We start from the raw sequence: 21,192 nt of genomic DNA, 5'->3' as shown, positions 1-21,192 counted from the left end.
CTGTGGTTTTCGATGTCTGGGTTGACGTTTCCATAGTTTTCGATGTCTAGGTATATTCCTTAATGGTTTTCGCTATCCAGGTTGGTGGCTTCATGGTTTTTTATGTCTAGGTATATTTCTCCACGGTTTTCGATGTCTATGTATATTCCTTAATAGTTTGCGCTATCCAGGTCGATGGCTCCATGATTTTCGATGTCTAGGTATATTTTTTCATATTTTTCGCTATCTAGGTCGACGGCTCCATAGTTTTCCATGTCTACGTATATTTCTCTGCGGTTTCCGATGTCTAGGTATATTTCTCCATATTTTCCGATGTCTCGTTATATTTCTCTATGGTTTTTGGTGTCTAGGTCGACGGCTTCATAGTTTTCGAGGTCTAGGTATATTTCTTCATAGTTTTTTTTACCTAGGTCAACGGCTCCTTAGTTTTTGATGTCGAGGTATCCCTAGATATCGAAAACTATGGAGCCGTTGACCAAAACGTAGAAAAATATGGAGCCGTTGACTTAGACATCGAAAACCGTGCAAAAATATTCCTAGACATCGGAAACTATGGAGCCGTCGATCTAGATAGCGAAAACTATGAAAAAATATACCTAGACATAAAAAAATATAGAAATTTTATGGTCAGTTGGCAGAACATTTTGGATTCAATAGAAAATCATCGTCAATTGGCAATATCTCCTCCACCAATTGGAAATTCAAAGATCATTTGGAATGAAGTTTCCATCAATTACCAATTATTCAGGCAATTGATTTCATTTGAAATATTTACTGAGTTTCTGTCAATTGTTAATAACAATTCTCTGAGTGTGCATTTTCGATCAATGCAAAAATAACAAATTTCACATTTTTTTTCTCCGATCTTTGGTTGTATCGCTCGGTGTATTATTCATTCCTGCTGATGGCTCGTGAAAAGTGTAATTGAGAAGCGTTGATCGTTGTTGCGCAGCATTGTATAAATTATTTATCAAAAAAGCGGTTGAACCCAACAAAACAATACAATATGATAATTGTTTTTTTTATTATGTTATATAATAAATCAGGAATAGTAATTATATAAATTCGATTATGCGTAAGTCTCGTTGTCGTAACTATCAATCCCGTATTCGTTTACGAGAATGCTTGACAATGGACATACAATGAACGATCATTGTCGTATCGCTCGGTGTATTATTCATTAGTGAGGAGAACGATCTTCTCGCAAGCACCAGGCCCGACTGCCGTCGTCATCGCGTCCGGAAAAAATTTTATTTTGTGCATTATTGAACGCGAAATTCTGACTTTTCTTCTAGGATTCCATGGAATTCTTTATGCTCAGATTCAGAAGATTTATGGATTAAAGAATCCGTAATTCTTCTGACTATGAAAGAGTCGTTGTCGTAATTGAATAAACCAAATTTTAATAAAAGCGAGATATCAAGAGACGTGGTAGCGGCTCGACGCCAAGTATTAAAAGGAAAAACTGCAGCGCAAAAGAAAAGCCAGCGCGAGCCCTGCCGCTACTCTTATATACGCTAATATGCCAGTTTTATGACGTTTTTAATACTAACATGGTACTGAGATCATCGTACCTCCGCTACAGGTTTTTTTGTACCATCAACAAAGCTAGTGTTTGCAACGACTTGTCCATTTTGCGTTCTTTTCTCATTTATATGATTTCAATCCATAGTAGATAAAAGTGTATATGTCTTGTGCTCTCTGTAGCTCAGAGGGGAGGAATTTCAATAGTCGTTCGATATAAATTTCCGGCATATTCGGTATCGTCAAATCAATTGTAAAAATTCATGAAATGATTCTGAATGATTTCTGGGTTATTTTAATAGCAAAATTTCTGTATTACCTTTCGCAAATTTTTTCTCCTGCAACGCATTTTTTACAGAATCCGGAATAATCCCGAGTTCAAGATGAAACGGAACGAAAACCGGACCCATGTCGAGAGATATATGATTGACCCTTCGGTCGATCGTTGCAGGTTCCCAAGCGTGTCTTGAAACGACGAGTGTACAGAAAAAAATATTCTAAAAACCGATTTTTATTTTTTCTGATTTGTAATTTTTTCAGCAAACGACGTTGTCTTCGACGTTCTAGATGCAAACGTTGATAATAATTAAGGAAATTGTTTTTGAAAATTTTACGAGATTATAAAAAATAAACTCATACGATTCGTGTAAGGGAACACATAGTTTTCTCAATTTTTAGCATTATGATTGTTGAAAATAAATTACATTTATAAGATTTTGATCAATTGAAATTGTTATTAGTGAGTGTGTATATTTATTGTATATTTTTTCTAAATTGTTAATGATTTATCCTAAATTATGGTGGTTCAATATTTCAATTTTTTGCAATTGTTCGTCATCTTCGAAAAGAAAACCGCCTGTTGCGATCGCTGTACCTTGCTGGAGAGTTGATTTTCCGTTCTCACCAAAATCTGGCGTTTGAATCACCGAGCCTGCTTGAACAACAATACTCGAAGTACAAGTTTTTTAATCGCTGAACAACGCCGCCTATGCATACTTCTTCGTTCGATGATGATATACTTGCGCGCAACAGCAAAAAAAAATAAGTAAACAATAATATGCAAGTTCGAATATTAAACAAAAATAAATTGTAGATATTTTATTATGAAATCTTTGTTGTGATACTGTTGTCATTAAGGAAGTTGAGGCATTAGAATGAAAATGATGTCACCGCTTTTAAACCGATTGCATCTTATAAAGTGAAGTGTAAAAAAAATCAGTTAATTTTTCAGACAGTTTAGGAGCGTCGTTGCTGAGAAAAGTCAATAACAATTTGGGCCAAATAACATGTAATCTTATGGAAGTCAAGACACATTCAGTGATATCTCCGTTAAAAATGATGCTAAAAATATGAAATTTTTTAGGCAACATGAGCAAGGCTTGCCGAATAATGTCAATTTTTTTCAGATTTATTAGGAGATTTGCTGAGATTTTATTAATAATAATCTGTTTTCCGTGCAGTTTTTTGAGGCTAGGATCGTCACTGTTCGTGTTTTCGACTGAGCTTTCACCAGTTTTTCGTCTTTTTTTCCCCAACTTTTCTTTAAAGTGTATGCAACATTGCCAAACTGCAAACTGGCCTAACTTTTGAAAGGTACAGGTCATCACTTTTGGGTAAAAAAATGACTGTACAGCCTCAACTTCCTTAATTATAACAGATAAGAAAATTCCAACAATTGTTTTTACACATGACAAAAAGGTTGGAATTGGATAACTCAATTAACGATTGAATGTTTTGATAACTTTTTGACTTTCGATCGAATAATCTATACCCGAGCTTGCCAAAGTAGGTACTTTTTTAGTCCTTGAGAGCGATATTTGCATTTAATACAGCTGTAAGTTGAGTAAACATTTCAAATGGTATATTTTTCAGAACGCCTTCGAAAAAATAGTCCAAGTTCTGCATCAGAGTTTTAAACAATCCTTCAAGTGATATTTATGGCAAGAGCCTGAGCCTTTTCGGCGGATTTCTTTTAAAAATCGAAACTTACGAAATAACTAGAACATAAGATCGTTCTCCTCACTCCATTTATTTCAGTCTCAGTGTTTACCGAAGACTTACCAAACATGGCTGATGATAAAATTCATCAACGGGAATGAATAATACACCGAGCGATACGACAATGATCGTTCATTGTATGTCCATTGTCAAGCATTCTCGTAAACGAATACGGGATTGATAGTTACGACAAACGAGACTTACGCATGATCGAATTTATATAATTACTATTCCTGATTTATTATATAACATGATAAAAAAAACAATTATCATATTGTATTGTTTTGTTGGGTTCAACCGCTTTTTTGATAAATAATTTATACAATGCTGCGCAACAACGATCAACGTTTCTCAATTACACTTTTCACGAGCCATCAGCAGAAATGAATAATACACCGAGCGATACAACCAAAGATCGGAGAAAAAAAATGTGAAATTTGTTATTTTTGCATTGATCGAAAATGCACACTCAGAGAATTGATATTAACAATTGACAGAAACTCAGTAAATATTTCAAATGAAATCAATTGCCTGAATAATTGGTAATTGATGGAAACTTCATTCCAAATGATCTTTGAATTTCCAATTGGTGGAGGAGATATTGCCAATTGACGATGATTTTCTATTGAATCCAAAATGTTCTGCCAATTGACCATAAAATTTCTATATTTTTTTATGTCTAGGTATATTTTTTCATAGTTTTCGCTATCTAGATCGACGGCTCCATAGTTTCCGATGTCTAGGAATATTTTTGCACGGTTTTCGATGTCTAAGTCAACGGCTCCATATTTTTCTACGTTTTGGTCAACGGCTCCATAGTTTTCGATATCTAGGGATACCTCGACATCAAAAACTAAGGAGCCGTTGACCTAGGTAAAAAAAACTATGAAGAAATATACCTAGACCTCGAAAACTATGAAGCCGTCGACCTAGACACCAAAAACCATGGAGAAATATAACGAGACATCGGAAAATATGGAGAAATATACCTAGACATCGGAAACCGCAGAGAAATATACGTAGACATGGAAAACTATGGAGCCGTCGACCTAGATAGCGAAAAATATGAAAAAATATACCTAGACATCGAAAATCATGGAGCCATCGACCTGGATAGCGAAAACTATTAAGGAATATACCTAGACATCGAAAACCGTGGAGAAATATACCTAGACATAAAAAACCATGAAGCCGCCAACCTGGATAGCGAAAACCATTAAGGAATATACCTAGACATCGAAAACTATGGAAACGTCAACCCAGACATCGAAAACCGCAGAGAAATATACGTAGACATCGAAAATCATGGAGCCGTCGACCTGGATAGCGAAAACTATTAAGGAATATACCCAGACATCGAAAACCGTGATGCCGTCAACCTGGATAGCGAAATCTATTAAGGAATATACCTAGGACATCGAAAACCGTGGGGAAATATACCTAGGCATCGATAACCATAGAACCGTCGACCTAGACTTCGAAAACCGTGGAGAAATATACCTAGACATCGAAAACTATGGAGTCGTTGACCTAGGTAGCAAAAACTATGAAAAAATATACCTAGACCTCGAAAACTATGAAGCCGTCGACCTAGACATCAAAAACCATACGTAGACATCGAAAACTATGGAGCCGTTGACCTAGGTACCAAAAACTATGAAAAAGTATACCTAGACATCGAAAACCCTGGAGAAATATACCTAGACATCGAAAATCATGGAACCGTCGACCTGGATAGCGAAAACTATTAAGGAATATACGTAGACGTCGAAAACGTGGAGAAATATACCTAGATATCAATAACCTTGGCGCTGTCTACCATCAATTGGAAATTACTTGGTCAATTAGCAATTATATAACACAATCAAAAAAAATTTATCACATTGTGTTTTCATCGTTGTGTTTCCACTTTATTGATAAATAATTAATACAATGCGCAACAAAGACGACCGCTTCCCCATTACACTTTTCACGAGCATTCTTGTTATTATTGCCATCCCCATGTCGCTAATACTATCAGTATTACTATATATATTGCTTGAAATTCTTTTCCGATTCGAATGCACAGCTGTGGCCTCGTATTCCGGATGCCCGGAATCCGCTAACCGAACTAGTCAAATCAAGTACACCTTCGGGTATCTCCGTCGAATCTACTATCGTCAGATTATCGACAAAACAGCGGTGGCGCCATCTTACATCACTTTCAAGAGTTGCACGATCCTCGCTTGTTTTTTGGCTCAAATGATTTTGGCTCAAATGGTTTTGGCCCAAACGAGCTGTAACCTGTTCAACTCAACGTATGTACAAAAACGTTCAGGAAAGTAGTAAAATGACATGCTCGTAAACCACACTTAAAGAAATCGGTTTTGCAAATGTGCACAGTAAGCTATGGCAATCCCATGTGATAAATAAGCGCAACAAATTACGGAAACCTTCTATTTGTGACGTTTCTTTTTGTCGTAACTCACGAAATTCGTTTCGTCCGAGAATCAATTTTTTTAGTTAAAATGGTGTTGAACACTCGTTTCACGCTTGAAGATGCTTTGAAAGTAATTAAAACCAGCGAGGAACAACCGCATGTGAAAAGCGCTATTGAAATATTAGAGCAATGTTGCGAAAAGTAAGTGACATCCAGATTTTAAGTCACGCATACGTTTTCTAGCCTTTGCGATTCAACTAGGTCTCAAATTTTCCATTTCTATTTCCTTACAGATTCAGCAACACAGAAATTTTCTTGAGCTTTAACGGAGGCAAAGATTGCACAACTGTACTTCATTTGGCTGCTTGTGTATTCAAACTTAAAAAAGTATCACCATTACTGTGCCTGTATGTGACCGAAGACCCTTTTCCAGAGGCAAGTATTCAATTTTATTACTACCTTTCTCGTAAATATGGATCATGTTTTTTCAAATGAATATGAATTTTTAACATTTTTTTGAGTGTCCTAAATCTGTATACAACTTAAATAACCAATCCATGGAATAATACATTTTCTGACCAATGAATCAAGTAGATTCCACCTGATTTTGCCGTTACATTTTTCTAGAACCAAATTATTGCTATTTAATGATTGACATTTCAATACAGGTTGATGCCTTTGTTGAAGAAGCTGCAAGCTATTACGAATTGGAATTAGTGAAAAAGAAAAAGCCCATTAAATCAGCGCTGATGGCTTTACAGAACGAGAGAAGGATGATAAAAGCGAGTCTGATGGGCACTAGAAGAGGAGATCCGGGTTCCGACAAACTGGAATCTTTCACTCCAACCGATTCCGGATGGCCAAACTTGACAAGAATTTTCCCAATATTGGACTGGAGTTATAAACAAATTTGGCAATTTCTACTCGATCATAAAGTACCTTATTGCAGTCTTTATGATCAAGGATACACGAGTCTTGGCTCAAGATCAACCACTGCACCGAACCCTGTGCTAAGACGCTCGGAAGGTTCATATTTGCCTGCTCACATGCTCAGCGATGATAGCACCGAACGGAATGGAAGAAGATGATAACGAGTCATCTTAGACCGAAATTCAACTCAATTCTTTGCATTATTTAATTTTGTACTTTAAAAAAATTTTATTTTATGGGCATTCGGTTATGGCAGATTTTCGAATTCTATTGAATCGTATGCTGGCTTTCCTGCACAGATCTGATTTGTTATTAAATTATTTCACAGATAAGAGTATTATTCCTAGCTATCTTCCCATTGTACACCAAACAGTTATTATTTACCGCAGAGTACATAGTTATACTGATGAATAAATTTATGATGTTTTTTTTCGAGTTTTTATTCGCTGACCGAATTCACTTCGTCTTCAAAATATAAACATTCCTTGTTCAAGGCAGTTTTTTGGTTATATATTTTCGCGTGACTGAGAATTTATAAACGAAAATCTGCAGGAAAGAGTTTTGAAGGTTAATGTATAAAATCTTTAATAAGAAATATCTCGGAGCTTTGAAGTTCATTTCTCCCATATTCCATCCCATAAAAATCACAAAGCGGTATCCTGAAACTCCTTTGAAATTCACAAAAATTTTAAAGGAGTTGTTTGGTACAGCGGTTCGTAAAAATTATTTCGGGTAAAAAATTATATGGTTTCGAATTGTGCGCGTTGATGATATACCGGATACGACATTAGTTCTTGCTCCAGACGGTAGAGTGTAAAAAATTGTGTCATGGCTGCTTTCTTGAGATCTGCCAAAGAGGCCAGAAATGTCAGACTCGAATTAAATTGATGCTTTTATAATTAAAGTAGAATTTAATAATGGCTTATTTATTTCAACCGGATTATGTGCGCTACGTCTGTAGCTGCAATTCACTGAAGCCTATATCGAAAATATATTTTTGTCGTCACTGCCTGAAAATCCGGTGTGGTTACTGCGTCTGTCGTGAGGTAATGTCGAGAGTTTTTAAGGTTGTAAAGAACATTGTCGAAAACTTACAATTCAATTGATTTTTTTCTACAATAGTATTTTATTTGTGGAAAATATCTATTCAGAATAAATTTGATACAAATTTAAAGTTTTTCTTTCAGACGTATCAATTTTTGGCTGGAAGAAAACAAAAAGTAGTTAATCAAAATGTATCATTGTAGTGCAAATCTAAATCAAATTTGTTTCTAAAACTTTCGCAATATATCTCAGTCTAATACATTTTTTCCATGTGATCATTTGACTACATTCAAAATCTTGTCAATATTTTTTGTTGTACAGATTGATTCTTATTATTGTCCCAATTGCCTGGAACATCAACCTCTGTCTGAAGTAAGGCTGAAGAACCACAGGTAAGATTTTTGTGAACTTGTAGATTCCACAAATTATAAAACGTACAATTGAGAAAATGAAAAATTATGAAATAGAAAATTTAATGTTCAAGTCATTAGGTAACCAAACATACTGAAATTAAAAAAAAAATAAAAGGTTGTACATCTGCTCCTGGTAATCTCCCAATAACAGGGAATTCAATGAAGAAACATCAAACTGATTCTTGTAAAAACCTGCAAAAAATATAAATAAATAAATGAAAACCTTTATTCTTACGATTATAAGATGTAACATTTGATGACTTTCAGATGTTCGTACTGTTTCAATTGTCCTTGCTGCTTTCAAACATTATCAACCCGAGCAGGACCAGCTCCATTGCGACCACAGCCTGCTCCGACTTCGGGTGAAGATGCAAAGCAACCTAAAAAAGTATATTATTTGTTCTGTGCATTGTGTCGATGGACCTCGAGAGATGCTGGAATCCCAGATCAGTTTGTCGGTAAGATTTCGTTTTATTTCTTATTTGTCATAGATTCATTTTGAAAAAGAATTATAGACAATGAAAAGATTTTTAATAATTTCAAAAAGCAAATAGGAAAAAGTATAATGACATGAATAATATTTTCAGCTACATGTGCTTGGCCAGAGCAGGAAAATCCTCATACAGAAAGAATCAATATATTGATTGATCATCATAAAATTCTCGCCTCTCGTGAGAAACAACAAAGAGAACGCAAAAAATTTCAATTTTTTGTAAATATGAACGCAAAGCGTTCATATTTACAATTTGTGAGTATTTTTCCAATGAAAACTATGAAAAGTTCATAAAAACGTTTCCATATAATGGTTTCATTTTTTTATTTTTAAAAATAAATCAATAAACTTGTATATTTTATATGGTTGGCCCAGGAAAAATTTGGGTTGACTGTTGCTATGGCTCGGAAGCGAACAGGCCGTCCTGCCGTGCCAGAAGAAAAATGGCAAACATCGGACGAGCCAGAGCCTTCGGTTGCATCTGAGGACGTGGAAGATTTACCGGAAGAAATATTCACGAAACCTGTGGATATAACGAAAAGTAAGAAAGATGTTTTGCCTCAATTGATTGTTGAATATTAACGAAGATAAATTTCATTTAGTCACGACCGTTGAACAACGACTGAATCATCCAGAAGTTCAAGCGGAAGGAGTTAACGATTTGCGTCCGCAGCGCAAACAATTTCTCGTTAAAACGTCTCATCGATGTCGAGCTTGTGAACACAACGTCAGCAAGCCTGAATATGGTTCCCAGTCTATCAAATTTAAAATACAATTGGCAGCTTTGTAAGTATATGAAAAAAAAAGAAAATCATCAAGAATATCAGATATTAACGTTCGATCCTGAATTTCTCTATGTAAATTTCATATGAATCAAGCTTTTGAGAATATTTATTTATATTGGCCAAGCGAGCAAAGGTTTGGAAAATAGCTGAGATGATATCTAGGAAGTTCAAAGCGTTGTTATTCTGAATTTTAGTTATCACGTACCAGAAATTCGTATTGTCACATGCGAGCCTCTTCAGGTTGGAAAAATGAGTGAGCTGCTACTCAAATTTTGTAATCCAACTCCACATCAAACTCAAGTAACTCTTTTCCCACTCGATACGCCAACGACCCCAACGACAATTACCGCATCCGGAGAAGTGGAAGAGCTCAAACGCGAAAATATGCAAATGGTAAGTATTGTGATAGGCATTATAATCTGGGATCATTTTTCTTTACTTAACATGGCTGGGGAATAAACATGAATCTGTATTAACAAACACGAAGACAGAAATTGATTCATCAAATCAAGCAGAATGAAAATTGGTTCATTCGATATTGCAGAAAGTATTTTCGTATATTTTGTCATGCATTTTAGGGCTGCGAGTCACCGAATTTGATGCCTTCAGCCGTCCGTCAAGCATCCGTGATGGAAGACCCGAAAGCAATAAAAATAACGCCAAGTGCCGATATTACATTGCCACACAGTTCCGTTATACTTCCGCCACGCGACGATACAGCTGAATATGACGACACCGCGGATTACCATAGTTTTCAGGACGACCCTAAACTCGTTGTTTGGCGAAAAGGCAACAAAGCTGTTATTCGGTTGCACGTGACGCCTCACGAAATTCAAGAGGATAAGCGAGATGAGGAGATTATAGTGGGTTTCGTTATGCAGCACGGTTACGTAAACACCATCGCGACTCTTGAGCACAAAACACCCCAAAAACTCGACTTGAGAGTTAAAATTTATCTCACCCTCGATAAAATAAATTAGCTGACTTAAACTGCTTCATGAACGCGAAATTCCATTACAAAATGTTTTAGAAATCTAAACCAAGATTTTTCAAAAATTTTGAGGAATTTGCAGTTTTTTCAAGGAATAAAAATTAACTAGAAGCACATTTAAATATAACAAATATTCAACTGGAACGATCTCTAAAATATCGATTCATGTGTTATTAAATTTTTCAATTGAAGATTTCGACAGCCTTATGATTGAAATAACAAAACGATTTTAACAAATCAGATAATTAATTCAAACGTATACTCATGTAATGTAATACACCGAAACGAGTGCTTTTGTTACCGCAAATTACAGACACGACTTTTGTGATATTCTGTATCTGCGTTAACAGGTGAATCATATTTTTCATAAGTATTTTGCAGTTTTCTGTTGATGTAATTATACACTGCACGCGTAATCATATTCTCTACACTTTATCTCCCGAATTCGCTGATACTGTAACATAATAACTATAACATTTATTTTGCAAGTCTCGTGAAACGAGCAATTAAATAAATAAGAAATGGTATGAAAGAAAAAAATACAAAAATATAATACGAAATCGTGTTTGTTTTTTTAGATGTTTATTTTTTTTGTAAGGTAGTAAACCATACATAACGCGTAAAGTAATAGCTTAAAGCCGGCGTCCACGACGACCTCCCTTCCTGCGCGTCGAATCTGATGGAATTGGCGTCACATCTTCAATACGACCGATTTTCATGCTCGAACGAGCCAAAGCACGAAGCGCGGACTGCGCACCTGGTCCTGGTGTTTTTGTTTTGTTTCCACCAGTTGCTCTGAGCTTAATGTGGAGAGCTGTGATTCCAAGGGATTTGCATTTTTCAGCAACGTCCTGATGAACAAAAATTTTCCAACTTTTGAGATGATGCTTTTCATGATGATTTAACGAAATTATTTTATTCCTCGCTCATCTAATTTTGGTAGAAGCTATTTTCAATGAAAATATTTAATTTTATGTTTGGTCATTATACTATGATAAAAAAGTAAAAGCGAAATGAATCGAATGTACTCTTAGTACACTGAGAAATTGTGCAGGTTTCAGGCACGATTCCCCAAACTAAAAGAGCCTTTTTCTTTGCCACGCACATGAACGCACCCAAGATAATGTTTTTTTTACATCTGGCTGCTGCCTGAGCGTGGCCCATATGATTGGAGAGCATATAGCAGGACGTTGACGTTCAAGTATCTGCTGTTACACGGTTTGGTATTTTTATAATTCTCTTATTTCCTGAGAGCTGAATCATCTCTTTTAACTACTCAGTTATTTCAAGCTCACACAGCTATAAACCATACAATTTTCAAAATTTTTGTGATTTCTATAATTTAACCACGTGGAACTTTTGGAAACATCATTCATTAATTAAAATCAATTTTCAATATGAGCTACGCATTTTTCAATACCTCATGTAGTTCAAGAGATAAGATGGAAAGGAGATGTGTGAATATAGCTTGGTTATAAATTAATAAAATTTCGAGACAACTTTTAAGAGTTGAAAAAAGAAGTTCCGATCTACCTGGATGTCTCGATACAAAATGAGTTCTATTATCCAATTTCACAGTATCAAAAGATGGGCAAAAATTTGAATGTATAAACACATCATAATTTACCTGAGCAGCCAACATAGCGGCATAAGGTGAAGCCTCATCACGATCGGCTTTGACTTTCATACCACCGGTGACTCGTGCAATGGTTTCCCTGTAACCAAAGCAATTTTTGTATATTAGCAAACTCAAAGAATGCTGTAACGTTTAATTGACATACAAAAGATAAAAATTTGCTCAAATCATAAAGTCATGCCATTAATTTCTTAATATTTTGGACTTTCCCATGATAGCGTTTTTCTAGATCACTGTACCGTGAACAGGGAGGTGATCGCAACAGACTGGATACTTAATGAATTGATTGAAATAGTGAATCAAAATGAACAGAAAAAAAACGAGAGAAACTGAAGAATTCATACCTGCCGGACAAATCCGTTACGTGAACGAAAGTGTCATTGAAACTGGCGAAAATATGAGCAACTCCGAAGACGATTTCACCTTCGCGAACCTGAGGTCCAAGGGAAACCTGAACTTCCTCTTTCTGTACCTTTCCTCGTTTCGGTGCCATTTTTAGCTATCTGTAAAAGATAAAAACCAACCAAAGGATTAGCGATAAAAAAAGAACAAATGTTTGAAACAAGAAAACGTGAAAATAGAATGGAAAGAACATGAAAAAATGATAAAAAAACTTTTTTCAATGGTGTTTCGTTAAAGTATATTGACAAAATTTAGGTTAGAATGTACGCAGTGACAGCGGCCATTGGAAAACACATGAACCCGCAGTAAACTCGCAGCACAATTATCCGCAAACATCCCGTAAATGAAAATTCGTGAATTATATATTTTAACGTATTGTCGATGGCACATATTGAAAGAACAACGCTAAAATCTTATTTTTAATTCCCTCTTGTTATTTCGACGTTAAATACGATGAAATTTCACTTACTCCGAACTCTTGTATACGGCCCGTATAAAACAGGAAGCTGAAAAGAAGGAAACTTCCTGCGCGGAGATATTCAAGCTGAAGTCATGCATGCAGCGGCGGGATTTTTGAGTGGCTGTGGCGTAAAGCCACAGAATGTTTTTTACTAAAAATGAATTCTATATGGGATATTGAAGAGGATAACCAGTCTGAAAATGAAATATTTATTGAATAATATTTTAAACAATGTGTTGTTAATTTAAATTATCCTCCTACCGGCCAGTCAGGGAACTACGTAAAAAGAGTTGTACAAAGAGCGAGCGATGAAGAGCGCAGGCGCATTTCTGGTCTATGTTTTGGAAGTGCGAGGCGTCGGCGTTGGTGTCGTGGGTGTCGCATCTAGAATCGAGATGTTTCGAAGGTCGGCTGCCCCCTCGTTTGTCTCTCTCTCGCTCGTTTTATCTATTTCCCTCTTTCTCGTATTCATTCGCACGTGTGTGTACGTGCGCGCGCGTTCGAATATGAAAGAGGTGGATCATACGAAGGTGGCGCTACCTGCCGAGCTCAGTCGATTATCGTCCTCGTATCGAGGTACAGGGCCAGGGCAAAAGCCAGCAGTGGAGGTCCGCTCGCCATATTTGTTGTTGTCGCTGATGGGGTAGACTTTTGTGAACAAAAAAAAACTTGAAAGTGCTTTATATAAAAACTTGAAGTAAAGACGTAAACACAAAGCATCCTCGTCAACGAAACATTCTAAACAACCCTAAGCCTTCGCTGTTGAGTGGACGTCAAATTAAAAAAGTAAATAAAAAGAAAGAAAGGAAAAAGTCAAATCAGACCAAAAATTCTCGTTGGTTTCTGTAGCCACGACGCCTGCCTTGTTTTTTACTCCTCTCGTTTTCTACTTATTCCGCGCGACATATACAATAGATGCAATGTTATATATCGCAACATAGGGGGAAAATAAATATAAATACGTAAAGTGGCGGGTTACAGCTCAGCTGGCCCGTTTAGTTCTCGAGCCTGTGTGTGTACGTGCGTGTAGTGTGTGCCGTGTACGTGCGTGCTTGTCCCCGTCGCGAGTTTTCTTGTGTCACGGTGTGTATACGAGATATCGTCGTTTGTGGATAGTACTTGGTTGTGAGTAGTGAATCCTGAGTGAAAAAGTGGCTCGAACGACAAGTTCGAGCTAGGAGGTAAGCGAGTTAAAAAAACAACAACAAAGATACGTTACATTAAATGTCCATACACACGAAAAGAAAAAAATCAATTATCTATTGAATAGTAATCATCACAAAATTCAAATAAAAAATGATGAATTATTCATCATAAAATTACTGCAGGGATATTGAGCATAGTAAAATTAAAAAGGGGAAAGTTATCGATGTAAAGTTGGCAGTTGACGAGACAGGACTTTTTTCTTTGCGTTTTTGTGACGTGAAAATCGTTGGGCTACAGAGAACGAAAGAAAGAAAGAATGAGGGGAAGAAAAAGGCTGACTATTTTAATATAGCGAGAGCGAGAGGGATGTTGAGTTCATGTGTATTGGTGTGGGGGTCGTCGGACGTTCCTTCGTGAGTCTGTCGACCTGCCAAGGTCCTTCTGCTTATCTCTTTATAGACAACTCGTATATATGTGTATATTTATACACGCTCTCCAAATGCATATATATATACATTTGTCGAAAACAATGCATACGGTTACGCGCATATACGCTACGCAAAGTCGATTTTTGGTTTATCGATATCGTCTTTTTACGAATATCTCATCAACAATTTCGTAATAAATGAGAAAAGCGTTTTGAAGAATAATGATGAAACGGAAACAAAGGACAACGCTTCGTTTGCTTGCGTAAGATACATGCATCAAATTTCATCAATCCAAATGTCAGTTTGCTTCACAATACATCAAATTAAATCATACTTTTGTATGTTTGCGTGCTTATAAATACACATCTTAAAATTTTACCGTTATTCTCTCGTCTTGCCCATATGCTCTTTCGTTCGACTCTTTGTCGATTCTTTCTGCCCAGCGGTGTTAGTGTTCGTTTTTCACACACGCACCCAAACGGGCATGCACCTCAAATTCGTCCGGCAATGTGTGTCTCCTGAGTTTTTGCTGCTACTTTTATTCTATCCTATCCTGAAAATCGATTTCTATCACGAGTCCTCCAACTTCGTTGTCTTTTAATCAAAAGTTCTTTTTCCCCCTTTTTGATTCGCTAAGTTCGTTCAAAATAAGTTCATTTGCTTCCAACAGTGCAGAAACCTTTTTTCATTTATCGGAATTATCGACTGCAGTGTTTTTTCTAAATTTTCGATAAACTCGTTGTCAAAATGAAAATGTTTTATCGATCACGAGAATCAGCTGTTGTCACACGACAGGACGAACGTTCTTTGCGCGACACAACACGAAAGAGCGGTTAACGAACCTTTGTTTGGAACAAAGGCGAGCACTGACGAGTTTCTTCCATTTATCTTTGTTCGTTTCAACACGAGCGCATTGTTTTTAATACGTGACTTCTCACGATTCGCATTTGGGAAAAACTTCGGATCACCTGACCCCCGTGTCGTCTTTGTTATCTCATTTTATATTTCGAGGTATTTCGTTTCCCTCGGTGCTCAGGCTCAGGAGGGTATGTTTGAAGTTCGCAGAATTGTCCGGGCTTCCAGGGATTTCACTCGTGTGCGAATCTATCCTTCGACAGAAGCAAATGATAACAAGTACAATGAGAATTCTGAGTAAGGCACACTAAATATTTGACTCGGGAGGTGAAAGTCATTTGCATTATGTCATTGCGAGGCCAATCAGAGTGAAAGGCGACCTCCCACGACATTCGATATAAAAAGCTGTTTGATATTATTTTACACTCATAAAAGATCGGAACACTCGGGCCATTTCGCAGAAACTCGTTTCTTATTATTTTTTATTTTTTTACGTCTTTTCATCAAATCCGTGAGGCAAACCCCTTTCCATCTAAGCTCGATTGCAAGAGGTTGAATAAAATTTTATTTGCATTGACAGCTTTGAATTACAGCTTCATTAGGTAAAGTCGATCGTGCTGAATGATCATCAATCCCATAATAAGTATTTTATTTCGATAAAAACGTATCTTGACCTGCGTCGACACATCGAGGGTTGATTATTAAAAATGAATCAAGTTTTTTTATTTAATTGATTAGCTCATTACAATTGACAGTCAAATTATTTTTTATGTAACATCTCCTCAAAAAACAGGATCGAAGCAATGATTGTGCGTCGGTTTATTAGGAAATCTGTGAGCTGTTCGGATTGTTTCTGCAATATATTTAAAGATACTATCTTTCAGTTATCTTCATCTCGATATATTTAAAGATTATCGTGGAAACGATTTTTCATAAATTCTTTGATCAGGATCGCTGCTTTCAGACTGCAGGTTTCCAGATCGAGCTATCTTGTCGAATTTATTTGTCTTCAGTTGCTGCCGCAACTTCAAAATAGTGTTGAACATAAGACGACATCAAGAGACTCGGTAGAGTCTCGGTCACAGTGTTTGGCACGTCGATTCTCGTTTTTCGATAGCAAAGTGAATGGCGCACTGTCAATATATTAGAGTCTTTTTAGATTCGTTATTGGAGGTCGATGTCTCATGATTTATTTGATAATAAAAAAGAAACAAAAACTTATCGTCGAATAATTTTTGAACTGTGCAGCGTTTCGGGATCGAAGCGTCGCACGTACGATGGTTAACCCTTACTAGTCACACCTCAAGTTTCCGGCGTAATAGTCACACGGGGTCCAAGGTACCCCACTCACTTTGGGGGACGATAAATAATTGATAAATTGTAAAAAAAAAAATAAAATAAAAATACTGCAATGTATTTTGAGCCTTTAAGAAACGACCATAACGATTTTATTCTACACGTGTTATTTTTAATATTAAAAAAAAAATGCCAAAGAAAAGAATGCAGGAGAAATGACTTTTTTCACAAAAATTTATATATACAAATCGTAATTTTCAATTTAAAAAAAAAAAAAAAAAAAAATCAACTCGTTCTATAAACACGAGAAATCACGCTTTCAGGTAGTATCAGTTAAATTTGTCACGCTGGGGTGGATCGGACCCCGGATCTTCGCACGGTCTGACTTGATCGACTACCAAAACTAAATTAACGGGCCCTTTAAAATAATAACGATGAGGCTCTCTTCTCAAAGGTTCGAACTGTCGAGCGAGGGCACCGAAAGTCCCATTTTCTCGAAATTTCTAATTGGTATCGTCCGTCGAAAAACACGAAGTTGAAGTTTGCAACGTTGGAGTTCAACGAAATGAATGAAAAAAAAGATTTATAATTAATTATTTGATTATTTAACGAATTATCGACGTGGCTTAAAAAATAACGAATTGGAAATTCGGCAGGGAAGAAAATTGGAGATTTACTGTAATTATTTCAGAGTTTTTTTTAGATCATTTCGAAAAACGGCTGGGGTCCAATATACCCCCCGCGTGATTATTAAGGGTTAAATATATGAATAAAATGATTGAACTGTTTATTTACCAGGGCAGAACGTGGTTCAAGCGCCGTGGGTTTCTTTCGGGAAGAGAGGGGCGGGGGGTGGGCCGGGGGTGGATAGGACGAGGTTTGGATCTGATGAAATTGGCAGTCGGGGTTGGGGTCGTGGATCTACAACGGTGAAGGGTGAAGCGCGCGCGTGGTCCAGCATCATTGCTGCCCATTCGTGTCGCGGATAGATCGTACGAGATTTTAAGCTGGCGGGCAATCTGGCTCGTTCCCCCGTGGTGGTGGGTGGAAGCGGCGGCGGCGGTGGCGGCGGCGGGGTACCTGCCGGAGGTGGAGGCGGAACCGGTGCTGGGGCTGCTGGAGGCAGCGGAGGTGCTAACGGAGCCGGCGGTACGGGAGCTCCTGGTTCGGCCGAAGATGCTGCTGGTCAGGTTCGGCCAATGCTCGATTGGGTCGATCCCGGGGATCGATTTTCCTTTGAGGATTCGGATCGCTTCGAAGAAGACTCGCTATGCAGTTGGAGCAGCGAAGCTGAGTCTTTGATAAATAATTGGCGAGGATGGCGGCGACCACCAGTCGGTTTTGGCACCTCTAAAAAATCGGGCGAAGGTAAGTGCGCAAACGAACTTCAGTATTCCTTTTTTTTGTGGGATCATGCCAGTTGTTCTTACCGCTAAGTCTTTCGAGAGCTGTCGCTCCATGAATAACCAACCGAGCAAGCGAAGCGAATCCAGGAACCGTCATCGCCTGTGCAAATCCTCCTTCCCCAAAGAACTCCTCTAACGAAACATTCACACGAGAAGTTGAAAAAAATCACACGAACGACGATCGAACTTGGGCAGAAAACGTTCCTCGCGTACGCGTTCTCTATGAAAACGTTCGAATATGTTCTTGACCCGAGATCTCGGTCTGCTTCCTCAACGCCGATAAAAAGTTGCTTGGAAAATATCACAGCATTGATAACAGCCGGGGCTCACAAAGATGGCGAGAAATATATATTTTCCATGCTATTTTAATGGGAGACTTCAATATCGTTGAGCGACCTCCAACTATTTGGAGTGCAGCTTCATCAGGTACCACGAAGTCTCCTTGAATCTCAGAAAGCATATCGTTCTTCGAAATGACGTTTTTTAGCCCAACGGACTATTATCCCATGATTCGGGTCCTACGAAAATTCGAGAGCATCGTCAAGAGCCACCAGTGGCTCGATGCCAAGGATTCGTAAAATAGAAGAATTTCAATAGTCTGTGCCAGCTCGAGAGCTATTGTTGTACAGTTCAGTTTGATTGGTAACAACTTGATGAAAGTTGACCATCGAATGCTGGGTGGACAGGCAGAGAGTAATTGTTCGCTCCACAACTTTTCCCAGTGGTTGTGACCACAGAAGATGCTCCAGTTTCCACCGATAAATCGCATTTTAAAATAACATCTTTAATCGAGCTCCACGTTAAAATTCGTTGTTGCCCGAACAAAATGGCTGTTACAATCGCCAAGGGACCGATGCCACAGGGAGAGGGTAGTACGTGGGAGAAAAAACTTGGCAGAACTTGAGATACCGGGCGGAAAGTCCCTCCGAACAATGTGATACGCTTACCCATGTGGGAACAAAGAACGAACCAAAGAGAGCGGAACGCCTCAATGTGTATGTGCACGTAGCGACAACACTTTCGTGTAAATATGCATGTACGCACAGGTAAAAGAGTGGTGAAAAACGAGGCAAGTACTTGGGACCAGTTAAGAGTGTGCGAAGATCGCGTCGTTTTCCACTCGCTGAAAACACGAGGGCAGCAGCATCACCCTCATTTCTCTCCATCTCCTCTTATTCTTCCTCCCATTCGTAACTCTTCCCATTCCACTTATTCATCTTTGTCGTGCTCCTTGTGCATCTTTGTTGTTTTCCTGCTTCTCCCTCTCGTTTCTTCGTTATTACTCATAATACCCATGCAAGTTCTACGTTATATGTGCGCAACTTGCGTCTTCGTCATTGCGACGCTTTGTCACGGTCAAGCACACCGAGCTATTGTTATATCTTCTGACCAGCATCCACGATCGTTTTCTCAGAGTCTCTCTCGCAGTTAACGCCGCGACTTTTGTAACCTGTTCTCATTCACGGGTCCTGTCACTTCCGGGAACGGACCCTTGCCGAGCACCATTTGCACAGGCTTACTGACACTTTCGTCATCTACATTTTAACATCCGCCATGTCGGCATTGTTTATTCTAATCGTAATTTCGGCCTTCGTTTCGTAGCAAAACCCTGGCTGTAGGCGAACTCGCTGATATTGATTCACCGATAACATTGGCTCGTTTTGTTCCATGCTTCTTCAAGAATATCCACTTTTAACGCCCACTGCCCACACTACCTGGACTACAAAACAAGCGATATACGAGTGATGACGAAACGAGCGTCATTCGAGTTGGATGCATTGTCGTAACAGACTCACTCGTTTCTTCGTTATTCTCTCTCTCTCTCTCTCTGAGGGATAAAAGAGACGCCGACGCAACCAGGAATCCCTGACTCATGAGCATGGAGATTCGTCACCCAATGTGACGTTTACCTAACTCATACTTGGTTTTGTTGAGATGCTTGCTCACTTCTCTTTACATTTAATAATAGTTTATTCTCGAAACATTTTTTCAAAAGTTTTATTTGACTTGACGAAACGTTATATTTACATGGTAATATCGTTTTTCGTTTTGTAAGAGTTTCCGATTACGTTGCTTGTTTTGTTACTTCCTGGTAGAGTCCTATTGAACCAAACTTGTTGGGCTTACTCAGGGCTCGGCGTCCGTGGAATGCAGTCAAGACTCTTGGAGCTTTTCTCAGGAAGTAATGAAAACAATTCGATAATATCAGGATATTCGTCGTAGGAGACAAAGCAGAGTGGTGGGCGCCGAACTGAAATTTTTTAAGAGAAAATTCCGTGCAAAGGGCGACGCGTTGAGGCCGAAAATTGTTGTAGTTTGTGATAGAGTTAACGGAGGTTTCGGTGTCGGGGAAATAAGACTGGAAATAAGAGAGAATTTGGTGTAGGTGAATAAAGAAATTTGCGGCAGTGACTACAACAGTGAAGGAAAGAAACGGAGATTCGGTGAAAATCTGGGTGCATGAGATCGGGAAACAAGGGGTTTTCGATCGAAAAACTTTGGTCGAGGTGCGAGCAAGAGAAAACGGGGAGAAGGCTACATGGCATAAAAGTTATTCGTGGAAGAAAAGAGGAATTCTAGAGGTTAGGCAAGTCTCAACGGTCGCTGACCAAGTATAGCATACCTATATGCAGTGTTTGATAAAACAGACAAAGTACGGACCAGAGACGAGAGAGAAAGTACATAAATAAAGAGGTCTTATAAAGGTACGCGAGAGAATGGGCGATTGGACTTTTCGTGAGCTCGTGGAACAAAGGAATGAAACAGCGGGGCGGTGGGTGTAGAGGGAGATAGCAAGTATGAAAAAATGAAAAAGGGATCGTTGTATACGTTGGCAGAATCCTTTAGGTTCTTTCTCTTCCTCCCAAGTAAAAATGGAATTGGTGTGGCTGAAAATCGATATTTACACGCTAAAATAGCGAACCTCCCTGGGTTTATGTAGGTTTTCCAACTTTTGATTCTAACAC

At 38.1% G+C, this 21,192-nt stretch overlaps 4 protein-coding genes across 4 annotated transcripts in view; 3 read left to right on the top strand and 1 right to left on the bottom strand.

Annotated features, from left to right (window-relative positions):
- The first annotated feature begins 5,767 nt into the window (after window positions 1-5,767).
- Window positions 5,768-7,299, top strand: LOC122409157 (probable FAD synthase). Its single transcript, XM_043416484.1, has 3 exons — window positions 5,768-6,142; window positions 6,235-6,376; window positions 6,610-7,299. The coding sequence occupies exons 1-3, from the start codon at window positions 6,030-6,032 to the stop codon at window positions 7,027-7,029; spliced, it is 675 nt and encodes a 224-aa protein (XP_043272419.1). The 5' UTR covers window positions 5,768-6,029; the 3' UTR covers window positions 7,030-7,299.
- A 385-nt stretch (window positions 7,300-7,684) lies between these two features.
- Window positions 7,685-11,157, top strand: DCTN4-p62 (dynactin subunit 4). The gene is made up of 8 exons (XM_043416478.1): window positions 7,685-7,917; window positions 8,237-8,307; window positions 8,596-8,786; window positions 8,916-9,076; window positions 9,197-9,362; window positions 9,424-9,607; window positions 9,801-9,999; window positions 10,185-11,157. The coding sequence occupies exons 1-8, from the start codon at window positions 7,789-7,791 to the stop codon at window positions 10,584-10,586; spliced, it is 1,503 nt and encodes a 500-aa protein (XP_043272413.1). The 5' UTR covers window positions 7,685-7,788; the 3' UTR covers window positions 10,587-11,157.
- Window positions 11,158-11,162: 5 nt separating this feature from the next.
- Window positions 11,163-13,263, bottom strand: LOC122409158 (40S ribosomal protein S14a). The gene is made up of 4 exons (XM_043416485.1): window positions 13,105-13,263; window positions 12,578-12,736; window positions 12,225-12,312; window positions 11,163-11,448 (listed from the first exon to the last, which is right to left on the bottom strand). The coding sequence occupies exons 2-4, from the start codon at window positions 12,724-12,726 to the stop codon at window positions 11,230-11,232; spliced, it is 456 nt and encodes a 151-aa protein (XP_043272420.1). The 5' UTR covers window positions 12,727-12,736; window positions 13,105-13,263; the 3' UTR covers window positions 11,163-11,229.
- A 4,419-nt stretch (window positions 13,264-17,682) lies between these two features.
- The window catches only part of Dora (Dorado), a 47,894-nt gene continuing 44,384 nt past the window's right edge, over window positions 17,683-21,192 (top strand). Inside the window, exon 1 of the mRNA XM_043416475.1 lies at window positions 17,683-18,188. Coding sequence (XP_043272410.1) covers window positions 18,020-18,188 — 169 coding nt within the window. The 5' untranslated portion in view covers window positions 17,683-18,019. The remainder of the gene's footprint in view (window positions 18,189-21,192) is intronic.

The sequence above is a fragment of the Venturia canescens genome, chromosome 4 (genome assembly GCF_019457755.1).
Source record: "Venturia canescens isolate UGA chromosome 4, ASM1945775v1, whole genome shotgun sequence".
Taxonomy (NCBI): domain Eukaryota; kingdom Metazoa; phylum Arthropoda; class Insecta; order Hymenoptera; family Ichneumonidae; genus Venturia; species Venturia canescens.
This window is presented reverse-complemented; position numbering and strand designations above follow the sequence as displayed.

Bases quoted from the DNA above. Each gene is read 5' to 3' on its own strand.
- LOC122409157 (XM_043416484.1), top strand. From the start codon at position 6,030: ATGGTGTTGAACACTCGTTTCACGCTTGAAGATGCTTTGAAAGTAATT. The intron at 6,143-6,234 runs GTAAGTGACATC...ATTTCCTTACAG, and splicing joins TTAGAGCAATGTTGCGAAAA to ATTCAGCAACACAGAAATTT. The intron at 6,377-6,609 runs GCAAGTATTCAA...ATTTCAATACAG, and splicing joins CCGAAGACCCTTTTCCAGAG to GTTGATGCCTTTGTTGAAGA.
- DCTN4-p62 (XM_043416478.1), top strand. From the start codon at position 7,789: ATGGCTTATTTATTTCAACCGGATTATGTGCGCTACGTCTGTAGCTGC. The intron at 7,918-8,236 runs GTAATGTCGAGA...TTTGTTGTACAG, and splicing joins GTTACTGCGTCTGTCGTGAG to ATTGATTCTTATTATTGTCC. The intron at 9,363-9,423 runs GTAAGAAAGATG...AATTTCATTTAG, and splicing joins ACCTGTGGATATAACGAAAA to TCACGACCGTTGAACAACGA.
- LOC122409158 (XM_043416485.1), bottom strand. From the start codon at position 12,726: ATGGCACCGAAACGAGGAAAGGTACAGAAAGAGGAAGTTCAGGTTTCC. The intron at 12,313-12,577 runs GTATGAATTCTT...CTTTGGTTACAG, and splicing joins GTAACGGATTTGTCCGGCAG to GGAAACCATTGCACGAGTCA. The intron at 11,449-12,224 runs GTAAATTATGAT...TTTGTTCATCAG, and splicing joins CCGCTATGTTGGCTGCTCAG to GACGTTGCTGAAAAATGCAA.